The following is a 20,591-nucleotide window of genomic DNA, read 5'->3' as shown; positions in this document are numbered from 1 at the left end:
AAAACCTCCACTTGATTGTCTTGTGGTTCTCTTTGGTGGCACAGAACCACTACTTTTCTTTGCAACATGGCTTTTAATGTTTTTATCATTTATGTACTGTTGACGACAGCTTTTATGCACTTTAGTACTGGCTTCAACTACAAGATCGTCCTTCCGCTTTACACTGGCTTCATTTATTCCCTTCGCCCCCTTCCACTGAATTGCAACCCAGTTATCACTGGAATCCTCGATCTCCTCCTTGCAGTTTGGACAAAAAGCTTGACTGGCTGTGCTTGCACTCATTGTTGAATCATGTCTGAAAAAGAGAAAGATGAGAATTAGTTATTCAGTTAGATCCAATTCGACACATTCTTCAGGTCAATATATGGAAAATGCCCCCTCAACCTGTTAGATAATGGCCCACTTTCATTTTTAATGGTCTTAATGTGTTCCTTGCCCCCAAAAACCTAGGGATAGACACCAAGATCATCAAATTTGAGTTGATAGTTACATAGTTATGATCATTAAGAGGTTTCGGTGGCCATCTTGGACGCCATCTTGAAAAAAGCACTTTTCCGGGGGTCCTACGTTGGTAAACTTTTAGTATGTTATAAAGTACACTAAACCCTACCAGAATCAGTTGAGAAACCTTTTGTAGCAATTTTTGGGGGGTTGAGGGGGTATTTTCCATATATCGACCTTACTAATAGCAACATGCAGAATCTGTTTGTCAGCCTACATGTTGCTGGAAGTGTGTGTGCTTTTTGTTATCGTAATTATCCTGGATGCCTCTCCAGTTGTGCCACTTTGTAATGGGGTGGGTAAAGCCTCGTTGCATTATCATCACTGGTGTGGATTTAATTCCCATGACTACTCACTCTGCGATGGAGTGATGGGGCGACCTATCCTGGATTAACTCTTAACCACTTGTTGTGAATGCCCTAATGCTCGATACAGGGTATGGGTTCAATCTGTGCAGTGACCAAATATAGATTTATGTCAAATGGGTGAATATGACATTCAGAACATGAAAAGACACAACCACAAAGTGGTATCAATGGATGTGTAGCTGCTTGAAAACCAATGCTCAGGAGTAACCAAAGACTGAATGGTGGCATACGATGAGCAAAACGAGCGGAAGGAGATCATAGCAGATTTATTCCGATACAATACAATAAAATTCATGATTTATGTTGACAGAAGAAAGGAGAACAGTAGCACAGTCAAAGTATGGCATCAATAGTGAAGCATGTGGGGGATCCAAAAAGCATGGAAGCAAATCTCAGTCAAGAACAAATATACATGAAACATCCCACCTGCTGGGAAGTATTCGACAGGATGATGACGAGCCAGCACACTTGAATGTATTTAAGATGTCAAGCCTGGGTTCAGGTCTCAACCTGTCGATAAACCGTGCATTGGTGCTTCGCAGGCTACATGTCCCATCTGCTAGCATCAGCTGGCGGACGTTAAATATACCATGGTGCTTTGCACAAAGAAGAGGTCATTGTCACCGGCCCACTGGCTAAATTCCTGCTTTAACATCCAGGGACACTGCACTGCATGAGCGGCATAGTCACGCCTCAGTAATGTTGCAACCAGCGGAACAAATTTGAAATTGAATCCTGGTCCATGATGTATCCACTAATGACGATTGCTGGTGAGATAGGTTCATACTGATCATGGAATTTATTGAATAACAAAAAACCTCTTTGGCAGAGACTCATCTTTAAAGAAGAAAATGATCTCAAGCATCCAGAAAATTAAAGGAAATAGTACCTGGACGGCAAAGATGGAAAACCCGAGCATGGCTTGAGGACCTATGAGCTTAACTAGAAATCGAGAAGGGCAACAAAACAACAAATTTATCCTTTGTACTGTTGAAAAAAAAAGAAAAGAGGAAAAAACAGGGAAAAAATACTATAAACTTCAGTCAATGGCGTTATATGACAGGCCATGCACTTGCTGATTGCCACTTACATAGAGAAACATTCTACAATCACACATTGATTAATTGTATGGCAGAATGAAAAGAAAATGCACTTGTTCGAAAGAAAACGGAGTTTTACGTATAAAATACATAAAATACTGCACCGGCGCATCGTACAAATTATTTGTGTGTATTTTGTATGTTCCGTAACAATCTGTCTTTCTTGTAATAAATTGATCAATCAAATAATTGCAGTTCGTAACTCCTGCTCGTATATTTACACAACTATTCCAACACTGTACATTCTAACAAGAATACAAATGCAAAATATCTTACAATGAATCAGGCAAATAAAAAGTATTTGATCCCTAAAAACAGTTCAACACTTGCATTGAAAATCTTTTGATTGCCCTGGAAATCTGAGTGACCTTTTTTTCATTTACAAGATTTTTTTTATTTTAATTTTCTTTCAAATTGCTGGCCGACTCTATCGCTTTGTTGTGACAATACTGTTGTTTTGTTTTGTTTTTTACCCCACATTGTACTGCCATAAACATAATGCATTTGCACGATACACTGACACTACGAGGGTAAACGTTTAAAAAGTTTAAAAGTTTTTTTTTTTTTTTTCCAAGCTAGAATGTACTCTTCCTCAATGCCTTCTCTTTCTTGCACCACTTAAATGCCATGCACGTACAAAGCGGCACCTTTTGTAATGATCAAGAGTTGGGAACCAGGTGAGAGTTGGGGGAGGGGCGTAGAAGTAATATGAACTGGGCAATGTAGGGTGAAAAAGTATGATCCCACTTAAATTAATGCCAAGCTTTCTCAAATCATGATTTCAAACACATATATGTCATAATATTGCAGTGATTGTACTACATCATGTTATGAAAGCTTTTGAAAAATTTCCAGGTTGCACAGTTTGTTGTGTTGTGTAAAAACTATATTTGTCAGCAGAATAAGCTTTTTTTTTTTTTTTGTTGGCACAAGTGGGAACACTAAATTATTGACCCAAAAAGCGAATGTTTAGTTCACGTTAGATATGATGTGATACAAAACAGTACCTCTTCTTTAAAAATTACTCTTCCATAAATTCATAGATACTTTTCCACACAAAATTTAAAAATGAACTAACCAAATGAGGTTCAAAGTTCTCTGTGAACAAACACTATAACCTCTGAAATCCAATGCCTCAGCACAAGGTCCAATCTAGATGGTATTCATAGAATACTTACCCTGCGCAGTCAACTTGGTGCGAGACAACTCCTCTGTTTTTGAAGGGTTTCTTCTCTGATCCAATATGGCTGCCACACGATACGAGTGATTACAATATAAATTTATATCCTCTTAAAAAATTGTTGAGTAGATCATGCTCAATAAATTTCAAACTAATCAGACTAAGCATTGTCCCTGTCGAATTATGACATCATAATTAAGGCACCAATGACATCATTGTTAACAACACTTATTCCCCATGCGGAGTTCTTTACAATGAGCCACGTTTACATTTTTTTCATGCAGCGGTTTTGGAGATATAGAAGTGCAACGTTTTTCGGTTTTTCCAAGATAGCGCCTGTACCACGTGACCTATGACATCATAATTATCATTTAAAAATGATACAGGAGGAGGCGCTCCTATGGTACAAATTTTGTGTCCATCGGACTAACAGTTGCAGAGAAAAATTATTTTTTTCATACTGATCAGATCAAGCGTTGTACTTGTCCAATTATGACGTCATAATGAAGGCACCGATGACATCATCATCAACTTATCTAATTCCCCATGGGGAGTACTTGACAATGAACCTTGCTTCAACTTTTTCCATTGAGTGGTTTGGGAGATAGAGGTGTAACTTTTTCTAGGATGGCATCCATACCACGTGACCTATGACGTCATAATTATGAATTTAAAAAAACTCTACAGGCGGAGGCCCACAACTTTCTGAGATATGGGTGGATATGCGGGCGGATTGTCTGGTAAATTTCATGTCAATTGGACCAACGGTTGCCGAGAAAATGAATTTTAAGTATGCAGATACGCGCGTAAGCATGTACGCCACACGTATGCAACCGAATGCCTAACTCTGCTTTTCGCTTCGCTAGCGCAGGGTAACAATGCTTCGTTCAGATGCTGCATTTGTACCACAAATTGAGAGAGCCAATCAGAAACAGGAAATCTTCAAAGTTTTCTTGGGTGTGCCAGTGCCTGTACAAAAGTGTGACAGATTTAATTTGCAGGATTTCTCTCGTTGTAATGCAAAGCAATTACTGCCACATCAGACAGACGGTCCTCCTCATCAGCTTCTGCAATGGTGATGGGTAGATGCTCCACAGGTTGTCAGGAATTGAGATGTCAGGAAGTATGCGCTCTACCGAGTGTGAGTGCCGTTGTAGTTCACATTACCATTGTATGCAAAAAATAATGCCTGGAGTGTCTGGCCCAATCCCAAGTTCCTTGAGATGAGAACACATCTGAGTACTCATTATGGGAAAGGATGGCATCCAGGAAGATGACTGGAGCTTCATTCATTTCCAGAAATACCTTTAAGCATTTGTACCATTGTACTCAACGTATCTTACTTAATTCCTGAGAGTCATTGCAGGAACTCTCCCGAGCCTCATCCCCATTACCTCCCTCACTTTGTACGGAACATATTAGCTCCTGCCCACCTTTACTCCTCTATCTCAACCTTTTCATTGCTAGGCAACAGGTGCAAAATTCAATATTGCTAGGACTGTTACAGACAGATAATGTCAAGTGCTTAACTAGATGATTTACCAGAGGCACGTTGTTGTCCGAGACATCCATTAATGAGATATTTTCTCACATTATTATGCATAATTGTTCTATTTATGGTGGCATTAGATTTGTTGTGGTAGGTATATGTCATGATCATGTGACATAAGAACCTGTAAATTCAATCGTAAATCTTGGGTATCCATCAGTAAAGGAGGAAGGGCTTGCAACACCCTCAGCCCCCTTTCGGGATCCACCCCTGATACGTATATACTAGACCGTTTCATGATTTCTCCTTGATACACTTGAACTCCTCAAGATGCATGATATCATTGTAAACAATATCTTCAAGTACACTTGACGGCAGCAAATCAAAACCCTTGTGATTCATCTGGCCAAAAAGTTCCCACAAATCAGACTAGAGCTCAATACCAAGAGCATCATTTTCAATGTCCCATAAAACAGGGGCCAAACGTCTTTCATTTTGATTAGACTGGTGAAAAGAATCTATGTTATTCTGTGTGGTTCATCCCCCAACAAATGTCACATTACAATCATTAGCCAAATACCTCCACAAATGACTTGCAAGCAAATCCCAATTATTGCACATAACATCCATCCTTATTAAAAGTGGCAGACATGACGCCCACCCACAATGAGAAAGACAACACTGATCCTCAATGTTATTGCCCTATTGGTATCATCCCAGTGTTGAGCAAGGATATGAAATCTATAAATCAACAACAACAACATGCATTTTAAAGGCCATTTTCCCTACTAGAGTGGGGGTTAGCCTTGTGGTCCCCATGACAATCTTCTCCATTTTGCCCTATTTTCTGCATCTCTCCTTGTTAACCCCCTTGCCCGCATTTCTTCTTCCACCATCTTTAGCCAAGTCTTTCTCGGTCTTCCCCGTCCTCTACTTCCTTCTACATTCATTTCCATCACTCTTCTCAACCAGTCACTTTCATCCTTCCTCAACACATGACCAAACCATCTCAACCTGTTCCTCTTCACAGCATCAATCACAGGCTCTATTCCCATCATCTTTCGCAATTCATCATTTGTCTTCCTCTCTCTCAACGATACCCCGCACATCCGTCGAACCATTCGCATTTCCACCCTTTCCAACCTTCGTTGCTGCTCTACGTTCATTACCCATGTCTCGCTCCCATAAATCATAACACTTCTCACACATGCAGCATACACCTTTCCCTTCAGCTTCAACGACACTCCCCTCATCATCAGCACGCCACTGAGTTCCTGAAACTTCTTCCATGCACATCTCACTCTCGCAACCGTTGCCGAGTCTGATCCACCTTCTCCATTCAGCATGTCTCCGAGGTAGCAAAATGTTTTCACACCTTCCAGCTTCACGCCGTCTCCAAGATCCAACTCAACATTTCCTCCATCTGCAGCTCCCTCTGTGCACACCTTACATTTGAATGTAGCTGCCACACTGGTTAATGACCCTCTCAGACCACTACATTTTTGATGAACCCACTCAGTGCACATTGTACATTGAATGGAGTTCACTCCGACACCCTTCCTACACACAGCACAGGAATCTATAAATCATTGCAGTCAAACCCTATACTACTGCTTTAAAACACATTAATCTCTAACTTTTGAGGAAATAATGGCTAAAGTTAAAAAGTAACCTAACCCTAACCCTAACAACTCGGACATACACAAGGTATGAGGATTTTATGGGCAGGGGGTGAATTGAGTCAATGAAAACTGAAAAAATAAAGAGTGTGTTCATAGATGGAAGATTAAAGAGAGGGAGGAAAGAAGGGGAAGAGGAAGAAAAGCAAAGTCATGTTGGGAGATGGGAGTAAGAGGAGGAAAAGGAAGGGTGAAGTATGAGGCATACAAAATAGTGTTTGGAAAGTTCCCCATACGGTGCTGCACACATCGCAAAATAAACGCCTTTTGCATACGTAATATGTAGATAACACAATCACTTATCTTTGAGAAAGCTCTTGGAGTCTTCATTTGTTACCACACTTTGATTGTAAATCTTGTAAGTCATACTCGAGCCTTATTACCTCCGCCCACTGAAGGTGGATAGAGGTTATGTTTTTGCCCCTGTTTGTCTGTCTGTGAACAGGATATCTCAAAAGGTTGTGGACGGGTTCAGACGAAATTTGGTGGACAGGTTGAGTGTGTGACAAGGATGAAATGATTAGATTTTGGTGAAGATCCGAATCTGAATACGATAAAATTTTAAGTGATTCTTCACCATTGAGAGACAGGACCAAAAATAATATATAGCACGATATCTCAAAAAGTTGTGAACGGATTCAGATGAAACTTGGTGGACAGGTTGGGTGCGTGACAAGGAAGAATTGATTCGAATTTGGTGAAGATCTGGATCCGGATCTGAGAGTTTCTTTTAATTTCTAAACTGATTCTTCACCATTGAGAGATGGGGCCAAAAACGATATGCAGCATGATACTTCAAAAAAGAATTGGGTCCGATATGTTCTACTGGATTGCGACATTGTGCGAGGTATGCACTCCACCGAGTACCTTTCTAGTCTTGACAAATCTTTCGGCTTTGTCTCCAAAGGGCTGCTCTTTATCTGGCTCGTTTCACTTATTACATTTCTATCCTATCGAGTTACAAACTTCATTTTCTTTCCTTATTCACTTCTGGAAGTAGATTCTGTTTTTCAGTCTTGCCCTTCTCTATAGTCTGGTATTTAAGGAGGGCTCTCCTCAGATTAAATACACCCATACTTTCAAATTTAGATGCACTTTTTACACTTCAATCTGATTGGCAATTCATAATTGAATTTTACGTTTCTCTGTTCTTCTACAATTCATTTCATGTTTCTCTATATGCTATATTCTGATTTCAATATCTTACACCCCATAGTTTTAAATTAACTTTCAGAGTATACAAAATCCTTCACAAGTCTGGATCGAGACAAGCAAAATAAAACAAACTTTAAGGTAGTCGTCGGTGTTAAGCTGGCTGTCTTGTGTGCAGTACTTAAACTGAAGATCCCACTGTATATTTAGGATATTGGGTTGGTACCCTGGCCATCCTAAAAACTCCCTGGATTGGTCAATGTTAAATTGGATCCCTTTGCTTCATTATGATAATTATATCTGTACCCACAATGATTATTCTCTGAGAATCCACAAATCTTCAAACTCCAACAGATCACATCAGTTCCTCATCCACATTTATGGTAACCAGTTGACTGTATTCACCATCTTGTACATGTCGTTTCAAATCTGAAGAACCTTTAAAAACAAAAACAATATGGCCTAATTATTTTTATCCCGGCCCGAAAAGTGACTGATTTATCTATGAACTCGTGTAAGTTGCCTCATTCAATTGTGGTATCTTCTATCTCCATGATGTCTTGTATGTCTCTTAAGCTCTGTGACATTTTCTTTTTCCCCCTTGAACTTCCTCGATGTCTTCAATTTCCCCTCATTTTCTGTGATGTCTTATATACCTCTTAAGTTCGGCAATGTCTTATATGCCTTGAAACCTCAGTGATGTCTTATCTTCGTCACGACTTTTATTTTGGTTGATTGTATAAGATCAAAGTGTATGCTCCTTAATTCTACTTCTAATGTAGTGTAGCACTTGGAAATGAATGCTTTGATCATATTACAGCGAAACAATCATGGCACAAATGATAAGAAACAACGCTTCTTGTGGTAATTGAGTCCAGCAAGTTGCTTGAAAGCCTTACCGCACACTGCACACACACAAGGCTTCTCTCCTGTATGCATGCGTCGATGCTGCATAAGGTATGAGGAACGTGCAAATGCCTTGCCACACTCACTGCAGACATAAGGCTTTTCCCCTGTGTGCGTTGACATGTGCTTGGAAAGACCAGAAGTGTTGGCAAAGGCAGCCCCGCACTTTAAACACTTGTGAGGCTTCTCACCCGTATGTATACGCCGATGTACAGTCAGGTAGTTGCTTGTGAGGAAACCTTTTCCACACATCTCACATATATAGGACCGCTTGGCGGAGTGAATCTTCGAGTGAGCAACAAGGGCCGAACGCTGCGAGAAGCGCTTGCTGCACACATCGCAGCTGTAAGGCCGCTCTCCCGTGTGTGTGCGCAAGTGTATGGTCAGGTTTGTGGGCTGGTAGAAGCGCATTCCACAAAGGTCACACATGAAGGGCTTGTCGCCTGTGTGTCGCCTTTGGTGGAGGTTGAATGCAGACACGCAATGAAAGCCACGCCCACAGTCGGCACACGAGAACGGTAACTCGCGCACATGTTCTCGCTTGTGGTAATGAAGCTGCTTTGAGCTGGAAAAGTCGTGGTCACACTCCTGGCACCTATAGGTTTTTTTTCCTTCAACGTCTATCAAATACATTTCCTCATTTTGCACCTGCTGCATCGAATGCTCAATTTCACATTCATCCACATTAGATTTCAGTGGACTTGCTTCATCTTGAACCCGCTGGTGCTGGACTAGTTTTGATGATGAGACAAATTCTTTGTTGCATTCAGGACAACTGTAGCACACATCGTGCACCTTCAGATGGCGTGTGAGTTGGGCAGCCTGGGTAAAAGAGCTGCCACAATGATCGCATGATAGTTGTGTAGGTTCAGCGAATGCACAACGGTGCTGGGCCAAGTATGCCGAACGTGAGAAGCTCTTGCCACATTCAGCACACACGAACGGTTTTGTGTGCGACATTGCATGCCGCTTCAACTCGGAGGGCCGCAGAAAACATTTCCCGCACACATCACACTTGCTTAATAAATCGGGATCCCCTACTTTTTCTTCCACAGCTTTGATTTCCTCTTTTGGACTACTGGGATTAAGCTCTACATGCTGGTCATTTCTTTGTGCATCAATGATGTTCTCCTCTGGCTCAAGTTCCTGTTTCTGCTAACCCAGCGGATGTTCTTCTCTGCAGCCTGTCGGATATTTTCGTCCATTCCGGAATGGTGTTCTCCAGCATCACTGTCCATAGCATCAGTGCCTGCAATCATGGCAAATTATCCATGGCACAGTACATGCAACCATGTTATTTACTATCTGCACATGGATACTATAATTATGGCATTTAGCAAGAAAGTGAATGAACACAATTGTTGCTTTTACATCTATAAAACATCAAAAATAACTGCAGTAGAAAAGCAATTGTTAATTTATACTCATTTCTCTTACGAAGCCAAATAAAAATGCAATGCTGAAAGGAAGGGATTTTTTGTTTAATATCTCCCCTCTGGCAGGGAGGGAGAACGTATTGTCCTGTTCCTAAGGATTAAAATCCTCCAAGGAAACAGATAGCCGAACGAGCTTACACTCCGAGGCGTTCAGTCAAAAATGACCGTGTTCTTTACACGCGAGGGAAAGGAGAATGATGAACTTACTTTCACGGATCCACCGTACGTCTTCGATCCTGCGATAATTAATTCCAAGCTGACACAGAATTCAATGTACACAAATACCGGCTTTATTGAAGAAATGCCGAAAACCCATTAATGCACGGTAAAATAAGATTCCTAAATGAAGTGCCCCCATACAGACTCAAATACAACACAAGGAGAAATATAACTGGAGAATAAATATGTGTTAGTTTGTACTTAGCTTTGAGCGGCTCTTGAACCTCGTCAGGAATCGTCCCGGATCGTCACAGGCTTCCACATCCCTGCGCGGGAAACACAGGCTGCACTGCCCGCGAGCGGGAACTAGGCCTCACTGTGCAGTCCGCTCCTCTAGCTGCCGAGCGCGAAGTCAGCAGGCCGCGCCCTTTCCACTCGCCCCGCTCGTCCCCGTCAATCTTGTTCACATGCCCCGACGTGCCAAGGAAAAGTAAATGCGGCCATGCCTTAAATTGCAACCCAGCGCAAACAGAGCAGGCAAATGCGTCCGCCTTCCACCAACACCTCCAGGTCCAGTTCAAGACGCACCGTATGTGTGACTGTTCTTTATGAAAATCCAGATGCCGAGAGCCTATCTGACCAAAAAGAGAGAATTCGCTATGGAGGCCAGCCCAGAGAGAGCGATAGAACCAAAAGAGACAAAATGTCGGGAACTCCGTTCTTTTCCTCACAGTCCTCTGATGTCATCCGACGATGCCCGTGCCTGCTCCAACCAGGGGCCACCGCCACATCACTCTATCGTACTCTAACCAATCGCTGCTCTTCGGGGCGTGGCATCACGGGCCTGCCTGCTTTTGTGATCACCCGTCGGTGGTATCAGCGGAGGTTCAATGTCTTGGTTCCGGTCGCTTTTATTTAATGTTATAAATGCGCGATTTCTTCCCTCTGTGTGTGTGCTGCATTGTCATCAGGAACAGAGGGGAAATAACAGAGGCCATTACATACAGGGGATTCATTTTCCATAATCCCGAACAAATTAACATAACCCCATCCCTCTCATGGGGACACTTATAATACGCGTTTACACGACATCCGGTCTAAACGAATTTCCAACTTATGATACATGGGGTTTCGTCTTCTTCATCGCAACATACGGAGCATGGCAATCTATACAATTCTACCTGGACTAAGGTAATCATTGCCTACCCCCCCACAAACATAACAGTATTATATCCAGATCCGGGTCTTTCCCAAAATCAAAGTGATTCTTCCTTTTCACACACCCAACCTATCCCCTAAGTTTTATCTGAATCCCTCCATAACGTTTTGACATATCATGCTACATATCCGATCGTTTTGGCCCAATCACAATGGTGAAAAATCACTTGTTTTTCTGTTTTATTTCTCCTTTCCTTAAAAAACATTCCAATTGCACACCATTCCTTCTTTTGTGAACTAATGGTCATTAAATTTGGAATTGAGCTACCTTGGTCCAGCACACAGAGACTGCTTTTTTTCGATTTAGACCCTCCGTTCCTATTTTAGGGGATAAAAGGTGAAACACCAAAAAAAATCACACAATTTGCCTTGCCGTCCCTTGCATTTTTCATATTTTCTTTACAGGAGCGAGGCTCATGAAAGTGCAACAATTTGAGTCAACTTATAGGATGATTTTTTTTTTCTTTTTTCTTTTTTGTATACAAGATCGAGGCTCGTGAAAGAGCTAACATTAATCACACAAAAAGACAAACCGACACACAAAACAGAAAAAACAAGGGGAGCGGCAGACAAGATGGGGAGAGAGGGGGAAGGACACAAAAGAGAGGGGGAAGAGGGGGAAGGACACAAACACAACATTTGAGAGCAGGGACATCGGGAGGACTTGGGGGGAGGTGGGAGAGGATTAAAACATATGAACACTGCAAGGACTCTGGGGTGAATTACCGGGGGTAGAAAAGATCAAGGTTTTCGATGGGGGACGATAAGAGATGGTGGTGAACAGCTGTTTTAAAGACCTGGAGGGAGGAGTGGGATTGAAGGGAGTGGGGGAGTTTGTTCCAGAGGCGGGAGAAAAGGGGAATGAAAGAGTGAAGGTGAGCAGAGAGCCTAGACTTTGGCAGTTTAACCATAAGAGGGTTGCAGGCAGATCTTGTGCGACCTGAAGGAATATTGGGGGGACAGAGCACAGAGAGAGCTGGGGGAGCAAGGCCGGAGAGGAGTCGGTAGAAGACAGAAAGACCACCAACCTGCCTGCGGTGAGTGAGTGAAAGGCCATCGGCGTTGACTACATCGCAGGAGATTCCAATGATTCTGAAAGCTTTGGCCTCAACAGCGTGAAGCCGAGCAAGGTGTGAGGCAGGAGCACCAGCCCAGAGGGGGGAACAGTATTCCATTGAGCTGCGGATGAAAGCCTTGTATGTGGTGAGGAGCTCAGGTGTGCCAAGGAAGGACTTCGCACGACGGAGGATGCCCAGTCGGCGACTGGCTTTGGAGGCCAGCTTGGAAATGTGGTTTTCCCAAGAAAGATCATGGCAGATAGTGAGACCCAAAAGCTTGAGCGACAGAACTTCTTGGAGAGGATTGTTGAGAAAGTAGATGGGAGGGTTGTCCAGTCGGTCCTTTCGGAGAGACATCGTAAGAGTGTGAGATTTGTCAGGATTGAAAGACATGTTCCACTTGTTTGACCAGTCTGTGATTTTGTCCAGGTCTGCAGAGAGTGAGGAGGCTGCAGACTGCCGATCTGAGGGATGAGGAATGGAGCGACAGAGAGTAGAGTCGTCAGCAAAGAGATAGAGAGGATTTTCAAGAGAGTCAGAGAGATCATTGATGAAGACCAGAAAAAGCACAGGGCGCAGAACACTACGTTGGGGAACTCCAGCCTGAACAGGAAGAGGAGATGAGAGAAACCCATTCAGGGCCACACGTTGACTACGACCAGAGAGGAAGTCCGCCAGCCATGCGTGGAGATTTCCATGGATACCAAAGGAGGAGAGTTTGGAGAGCAGAGCAGGGTGCCAGACCGTATCGAAGGCACATGAAATGTCAAGGGAGACAGCTCTAATTTCCAGTTTGGCGTTGAGGACCTCCATCCATTGTTGAGAAAGCAGAAGCAGCATGTCCAGAGTAGAGTGACCAGGTCTGAAACCAAATTGATGATCAGAGATCAAGCCATTGGAGAAGAGGAAAGATTTAATATCTGAAGCAATGATGGATTCCATGACTTTGCTGATAATTGGGAGAAGATTGGGAGAATTGGGAGATTGATAATGAAGTCCCTATTTTAAATATACAAATACTCTGTTGTTGTTGTTGGTGTTGCATAGCCCCGGAGAGTTCCGTTGAACAGGTCAGCGGCACGGAAATAGTCGAATAATCCCCAGGAGCAACCCAAAAATCCCCCACATCCAAGATGGTGTATCCCCACCTTTTTGAAGCCAGGGCCACAAGAGAGATGGAGAGAGAAAGCGAGGAGACAGAGACAAGAGGGACCGGCCAGCGCTCTGACCGTGGCCTCGCTGTCCTGACAAATCCAGGTAGCAGGAAAGAGTGGGGAAGATTTTGGCCTCAGCTTACATTGGGGGTGTAACCACTGTGAAGAGAAATAACAATTAAGAATTTTATGCCTCTGCCGACGAAGTCACTGGAGGCATTATGTTTTCAGGTTGTTCGTCCGGCTGTCCGTCCATCCGTTTGTGATAGGTTTTTGTTACCACGATAACTTGAGAATGGCTGAAGGGATCTTAGTCTAACTTGGGGCAGGTATGTATAATGTGGTAAAGATGAACTGATTATATTTTGGGCTCACAAGGTCAAAGGCCAAATGTCCGAGGTCATGTTAAGTAAAAATCCTGTTACCGCGATAACTTTTGAACCAGTGATGGGATTCTCACCACATTTGGTGCAATTATGTAGAATGATCTAAAGATTAACTGATTAGATTTTGGGGTCAAGAGGTGAAAGGTCAAAGTCTGTAATATGTCTATAACTTGAGAATGGCTGAAGTGATCTTGGTACAGGTATGTATAATGATATAAACATTAACTGATTGGACTTTGGGGTCAAAGGTCAAAGTCTGTAATAGGTCTATAACTTGGGTATGCAGGTATCTTCTGATACCTCAGGGAGATGGATGCCCCTGCCTTGCATAACCCTAGGTCACCTGTGGGCAAGGTGTCGTACCTGTCAGCCCCCCTTACCAGGGTAACGGTCCGCAGCCATGCGGTTTAAATGGCAGATGGCTCTGCACATCTGGTGGGTGAATTCCCCAACGGCCAGCAGAGGGGCCGAGAGGAGTGGCGACCCCCCCCCCACCCCACCCCCAATTGTATGGGGGGGGGGGGGTATGGTTTTCCAATATGATGGAAAACACGCCACCATTGCCCGAGGAGACTCGACATCATCATCATAACTTGAGAACGGCTGAAGTGATCTAATTCAAACTTGGTACAGGTATGTATAATGGGGTAAAGATTAACTGATTAGATTTTGGTGCCCTGAGGTCAAAGGCCAAAGGTCAGAGGTCATGTCAAGTAAAAATGTGATAACTTGTGAACAGCTGTAAGGGATTTAAATTATAACTTGGTACAGGTAATGTTGTTACGGTCTGACTTTTCTTTGCTCTCTGATGCTGCTTCTTCCTCTTCAAAGAGGGGACAGACTCCACATTAATGCCCATGATTTTGGAATGAGATGTTCGACGAGCACATACGGGTGTGATGTTCAGGTGTCCACATAGTGTGTATGTATGTATGTATGTATGTATGTATATATATATATATATATATATATATATATATATATATATATATATATATATGTATGTATGTGTATATATATATATATATATATATATATATATATATATATATATATATATATATATATATATATATATATATATATATGGATGGGGGGGGGGGGGGGCTGAATAATTGGTACAGGTATGTATAATGGGGTAAAGATTAACTGATTAGATTTTAAACCTAAAACCCTAAAATCCCCTAACCTAAACCCTAACCTAAACCCTAAACCTAACATAAATAGGAAGTGTGTGTGTATATATATATATATATATATATATATATATATATATACGTATATATATACACACGAAAGGCCATTGGGATATGCATACTGTGATTGAAGCAACACATTGAATAAATCCCCCTGGTACTCAGCCCTCAGGGGACACGAAAGACCAATTTTGAAACGAAGTAATGATATTATTGATCCTGAAATATTTCCAAAACAGTTAAATATCATTGCAAATGAACCAAAAAGACCTGCATTGATTGAAGTGTTTTCATATATTTAAATATACCATTAAAGTCATGCATCAGGGCAAGCGTCCCCAGGTTCACAACTTCAAGTTCACATGCATACCAGGATCCGGCGCGTCATCAGATGTATCAAGATCAAGATCGGTCTCGGTCTCGTTCTCCGGTGTGTCAAGGTCGGTCTCGTTCTCCGGTGTGTCAAGATCGGTCTCATCCTTGAGTGTGTCGGTGTCACGATCGTGGGCGTTCTCGGGGGTAGCAGGGTCGTCGGCGTCGAAGGTTGCGTCATTGTCGTTCGTGTCCTCGGATGTATCGCCATCGGGGTCGGTCATGTCCCCAAGCGCGCCGGGGTCCGTCGCGTCTTCAGACCAACCAGAGTTCGCCTCGTCCTCGAGCCAACCGGGATCCATGGCATCCCCAGACCAACTAGGGTCCATCGCATCTTCCGGTGAATCGAGGACGACTGCATTTCTCGGTGTATCGGTATCGCGCGTACCGCGGTCCATCGAGTTAACAGGTGTACCCCGGTCCTGCACTGTTTTCCCGGGCACATCACGGTGTTCCATCACGACCACAGCCGGCGAAACGCACTAACCCGAACTAGGCCGCACAGCCTACAGGCCCGACCGCGCACACGGCGACACCTCGAACAAAGAACGAGCCGAGCCCTATCCGATCAAACTATCAGTATTACTCTCGCCCCACATCGAATGCACAAACAAAGCGGATTCGCGGCCAAAACCCTTCCGATACCCGCAGGCGAATTCAAATATGAGTCTTGACTTATTATGTACATTCGATGAACCATAAGGGGTATAAACCCGTTGTATCGTTTCCATGTACGAATCTGTACTTGTGCAGGGATATGTGTTGAGAATTTCGCCTCGGGGCGCTTTCGCGGCTGCACGGCTCTCGGTTTGAAAGGAAAAATCTCGGTCCTCCATCGTTTTGCACGGATTTCCAGCGCACGTCGTCGGAACGTCTGTTTACGTCGCGTGACGCAATTCCGTTACGTTACGCGCGTCCATCTTGCGAGAGCGCGCGGTTGAGGTTGCGTCGGAGGCTGGCGGCTTCCTTTCCCTTTCCCCCAGTTGTATCCCGGTTTCCTTTTACCCCACCCGAGCCAATCACAGTGGACTCACTTCACCCAGGCCGAGTGCGCCTCACGGGGTTTTCGAGCTCCGGTAAGAATCTTTACGGGAGCCTTCGTAACGTTAGGCCTTGTCTGTTGTGTGTGAGGTGTTTTTGAGTTTGTATTGTTTCAGTCACGGTCTCCTTCTTCTTCCTCTTCCTCGTCTTCTTCTTTAACGGCCACAATTATGAGCACGTACTTGTGCGGATGGCCGGGAGGAAGCTTCACCCAAGTCTTTCACGAGTTGGGTGGACAGGCCTGGCGTTCGACGAATGCTCGGGCATGAATTTGTAATTTGGTTCAGGGTGTCGGCGATAGCTCGCTTACTGTTGGCGAAGGACACCGTGGGATCTATAACGTCCACTAACTAATCCCGGAAGACCGGACGCCCGGTTTCACGACCATCCGAGGGACGGCACACGTTATTTTCCTGCCTATACTATAGCTGGGTCGGGATTCGAACCCAGGATAGACAGCTTCAAGGTGGGTGAATCCTTGTTTCTGGTCCTAATGAGTAATGGTGGATGGGTGTTCCTAATGTTTCGGTCACTGTGCTTATTCATATGAATTCCAGTGTTTGTGTTTTCACACCCTCGACATTGCTATTAATTAAGTATCGATGTGTAAAGTATTGCTCGTTTACTAAATTTCTCATTAAAAGCGTTTGATCCCTCCTACTCCTAGATCCGGTTATTTGAGTTTATCCCTACACATGAGTGGAGTTGCCCACTACGAACTGTTCGGCTATCGTTGTCACCGATAATGATACTTTGCTCACCTATCCATCGAATGCCGTCCTCTCTCTCTCTCTCTCTCTCTCTCTCTCTCTCTCTCTGTCTCTGTCTCTGTCTTTTTTTGTATACTGAATCGAGGCTCATGAAAGAGCTAACATTTATTTCACAAACAAATCAACCAGACAAACAAAATATATAAAAAGAGGGAGCGGAAGACAAGATGGGGAGAGAAGGGGAAGCACACAAACACAACATTTGAGAGCAGGGACTCAAACTGTCTCTCTGTCTCTCTCTCTGTCTCTCTGTCTCTCTCTCTGTCTCTGTCCTTGTCCTTTTTCCTTGTAAAAACAACATTCCGGTTCAAAACAAGTTGTTCACCAAAATGCTCGCTCCGTCACATTTGTAATGTTACAAGGCATCTCTCGTTGGTTGTTATATCTCCATTTGCGCGTTTCGGAAGGTGGAAGGAAGTTCTCCCAGAACTCAAATTATCCAGCTCCTTTTATGGTAAAGGATCGTTATTCATGAACCAGATTGTGAAACTTTGTTCGGACTTGTCTGCCGGCTTTGTTCGTTTCAACTGGTTCATGGATCTTTCTCTTTTTCCGTTAGTCCCCCGTGCTTCATGCGCAGAATACGCTTTGCAGTGGAGGATGATTCCATTTTCCGCGAAGCTCCAGCTGCGTTCATTTAATCTTCTCAGATTTGTCTGGAACCTAGTAGTTACCCTCGCCAGAGGAGAGGGTATTGCATTTGAGTCCATTTGTTTGTTTGTCTGTTTGTCTGCACAGAATAAATATGATTTTCTCTGCAACCATTGGTCCGATTGACAGGAAATTTTCACCATAGGTGCAACTCCACCTGTATAATTTTTTTATGATAATTATGACGTCATAGCTCACGTGGTTCGGCCGCCATCTTGGAAAAATCTAAAAACTTTGTACCTCTATATCTCGGAAAGCGCTGAATAAAAAAAATTGAGATGGCTCATTGTACAGAACTCTCCATGGGGAATAAAATATGTTAATGATGATGTCATAGGTGCTTCCATTATGATGTCATAATTCGACAAGTACAAAACTTCATCCAATCAAGATGAAATTTCTTGAGCATAATCTAGGAATAAATTAGTTTACAAAAAAAGAATGATGACGTCATCGGTCACGTGGTTCGGCCGCCATATTTGTTTTAACACAAAAGCCTTCAAAACCACTGAAAATACATCCTGGCGAGGGTTTGCAATCTCTGATTGCTCTTTCTTGTTGTTGGTTGTAGAACAGGTGACACCCTTTTAGCTTTGGTGTGGAATTCTGTCCTGTCATAAGGTAGGGATCTCCTTCCTCACTTGAGAACCCCTCCCCTTGCGCTTCCGGTCCCTCCAGCGAGGAGGCTTGCTTCAATCTCTCCACGGCATCGAAGTTTGAGTATTTTCCCATTCATGTCTTTGTCAAATTTCCACTGGTTATTTTATTGTGTATGTGTTATTGTGTGTTTCCAGTTACTTTTGTAATTATTGCAAACGTGTGTAATTAGTCATTTTTTGTTCACACCTCGTGCGCGGCCTGGTCTCTCTCGGCTCCCTCCCCCCCGTCGGTATTTTGTGAAGATAAGTTCTTTCCTTCGCTGTATTTGCTTGTTTCTTTGATTTTCTTTTCTCCCCCTACCTCCCACGAACATCTTACAAAAAATAAATATTTTTTGTACAAAAAAATAAATATTTTTGTACAAAAAAAATACAAATTTTTTTTTTTAAACTTTATTAATTCTTTCTCTCCTCGTGGACACATGCTTGTTCTCGCGCCCCCTTGTCTCGCCTTATGCCCCACCCCCTTTATCTCCTTTCTCTTCCATCTCTGCAGCCTTTCCAACTCTAGTTTCCTCCATACTCATTCAACCCTTTCTCCTTCTTTCTCAAATCCACGTCCTCACTTAGGGACTTCTCTCAGATTGTTTTTCACGGTTTTGTTTAAATATTATTTAAATATTTTGGGTCTCACTATCTGCCATGATCTTTCTTGGGAAAACCACATTTCCAAGCTGGCCTCCAAAGCCAGTCGCCGACTGGGCATCCTCCGTCGTGCGAAGTCCTTCCTAGGCACACCTGAGCTCCTCACCACATACAAGGCTTTCATCCGCAGCTCAATGGAATACTGTTCTCCCCTATGGGCTGGTGCTCCTGCCTCACACCTGGCTCGGCTTCACGCTGTTGAATCCAAAGCTTTCAGAATCATTGGAATCTCCCGCGATGAAGCTATCTCTGAGGGCCTTTCACTCACTCACCGCAGGCAGGTAGGTGGCCTTTCTGTCTTCTACCGACTCCTCTCCGGCCTTGCTCCCCCAGCTCTCTCTGTGCTCTGTCCCCCAAATATTCCTACAGGTCGCACAAGATCTGCCAGCAACCCTCTGATGGTTAAACTGCCGAAATCTCGGCTCTCTGCTCACCTTCACTCTTTCATTCCTCTTTTCTCCCGCCTGTGGAACAAACTCCCACACTCCCTTCAATCCCTCTCCTCCCTCCAGGTCTTTAAAACAGCTGTTCACCACCATCTCTTATCTTCCCCCATCCATAACCTTGATCTTTTCTACCCCCACTAATTCACCCCAGATCCACCTTGTTTGAAATTCCAACTTCTTTCCTGGAAATCCTGGCAGTGTCCATATGTTTATACCTCTCCCCCCCCCCCCCCCTTCACATGCCTCCCCCCCTTCACATGCCTCCCCCCCAAAGCCCTCTCCCTCCCACAGATCTCTCGATGTCTCCATGTCTCTCGGTCCCTGCTCTCAAATGTTGTGTTTGTGTCCTTCCCCCTCTCTCCCCATCTTGTCTACCGCTCCCGATGTTATTTGTTTTATGTGTCTGTTTGTCTTTCTGTGTGATTAATGTTCGCTCTTTCACGAGCCTCGATCTTGTATACAAAAAAAAAAAAAAAAAATGTTTAAACTTTCCCCTGCAGTGTTTTATTCAGTGGTTTACTACAACACGCTGTTTTTCTTCCTATTTAAAAGGCTGTTTTCAATTCCCTCTTCAATTCATTCCACTTCAAAAAAAACTTCAATCTCTCAGTCATTCCTTTCTACATTCTCTAAACTCACCTTCATTCCACCCCTCTTCTATCATTTTAAAACCGATCTCTGACTTGAAAATCACAATAAACCCAGTTTGTAATAAATTTTCGTTTTTCATGAATCATCCACTTTCTAAACTCCCCCCTCACTTCTCCCTTTCAATTCTCCCCCCTCACCCCTCCCCTTAAAATATCCCCCCTTGCCCCTCCCCTTCAAGTGTCCCCACTCCCTCCTCCCCTTCAAAACTTCCTCCTTGCCACTCTCCTTCAAAACTCCCCCCCCAACTCCTCCCCTTCAAATCTCCTCCCCCGACCATCTTTCTCCAATTCTCCCTCCTCTCCCTCCTCCTCAAAGCTTCCTCCTCCCCACTTAATCTCCCTTCTGTCTCATACCTCCATATTCTACTTTGATCT

General features: G+C 43.5%; 2 protein-coding genes across 7 annotated transcripts in view; one reads left to right on the top strand and one right to left on the bottom strand.

Annotated features, from left to right (window-relative positions):
• HERPUD2 (HERPUD family member 2) overlaps window positions 1-20,591 on the top strand; it is a 343,531-nt gene that overhangs the window by 273,975 nt on the left and 48,965 nt on the right. Inside the window, exon 1 of one of the 4 annotated variants that reach the window (XM_068128772.2) lies at window positions 15,324-15,422. The exons of 1 other annotated variant lie outside the window; for it this stretch is intronic. In XM_068128772.2, coding sequence (XP_067984873.2) covers window positions 15,374-15,422 — 49 coding nt within the window. In that variant the 5' untranslated portion in view covers window positions 15,324-15,373. Of the gene's footprint in view, window positions 1-15,323; window positions 15,423-15,503; window positions 15,695-16,262; window positions 16,431-20,591 lie in introns of those variants that run through there. 2 more of the 4 variants (XM_068128771.2, XM_068128776.2) reach the window with 2 other exon arrangements.
• On the bottom strand, window positions 8-15,504 carry LOC144893647 (uncharacterized). Of its 3 annotated transcripts, none has more exons than XM_078784561.1 (4): window positions 15,353-15,504; window positions 8,369-9,624; window positions 3,148-3,216; window positions 9-295 (listed from the first exon to the last, which is right to left on the bottom strand). In XM_078784561.1, exons 2-4 carry the CDS (start codon window positions 9,333-9,335, stop codon window positions 279-281), a joined length of 1,053 nt encoding a protein of 350 aa, XP_078640687.1. In that variant the 5' UTR covers window positions 9,336-9,624; window positions 15,353-15,504; the 3' UTR covers window positions 9-278. The 3 variants fall into 3 exon arrangements, with proteins under 3 accessions (XP_078640688.1, XP_078640687.1, XP_078640686.1); XM_078784560.1 differs by lacking the exon at window positions 9-295 and adding an exon at window positions 1,120-1,811; XM_078784562.1 differs by lacking the exon at window positions 3,148-3,216 and having other exon boundaries at window positions 8-295.

This window comes from Myxine glutinosa, chromosome 9 (assembly GCF_964187855.1).
Source record: "Myxine glutinosa chromosome 9, kmMyxGlut1.1, whole genome shotgun sequence".
In the NCBI taxonomy this organism is placed as follows: Eukaryota; Metazoa; Chordata; class Myxini; order Myxiniformes; family Myxinidae; genus Myxine; species Myxine glutinosa.
The sequence above is the reverse complement of the archived record's forward strand: the minus strand, read 5'-3'. Positions and strand labels throughout refer to the sequence as shown.

Bases quoted from the DNA above. Each gene is read 5' to 3' on its own strand.
- LOC144893647 (XM_078784560.1), bottom strand. From the start codon at position 9,335: ATGTCGCACACAAAACCGTTCGTGTGTGCTGAATGTGGCAAGAGCTTC. The intron at 3,217-8,368 runs GTAAGGCTTTCA...ATCGTGTGGCAG, and splicing joins TTGTGTGTGTGCAGTGTGCG to CCATATTGGATCAGAGAAGA. The intron at 1,812-3,147 runs GTAAGTATTCTA...CTCGATTTCTAG, and splicing joins CACCAAGTTGACTGCGCAGG to TTAAGCTCATAGGTCCTCAA.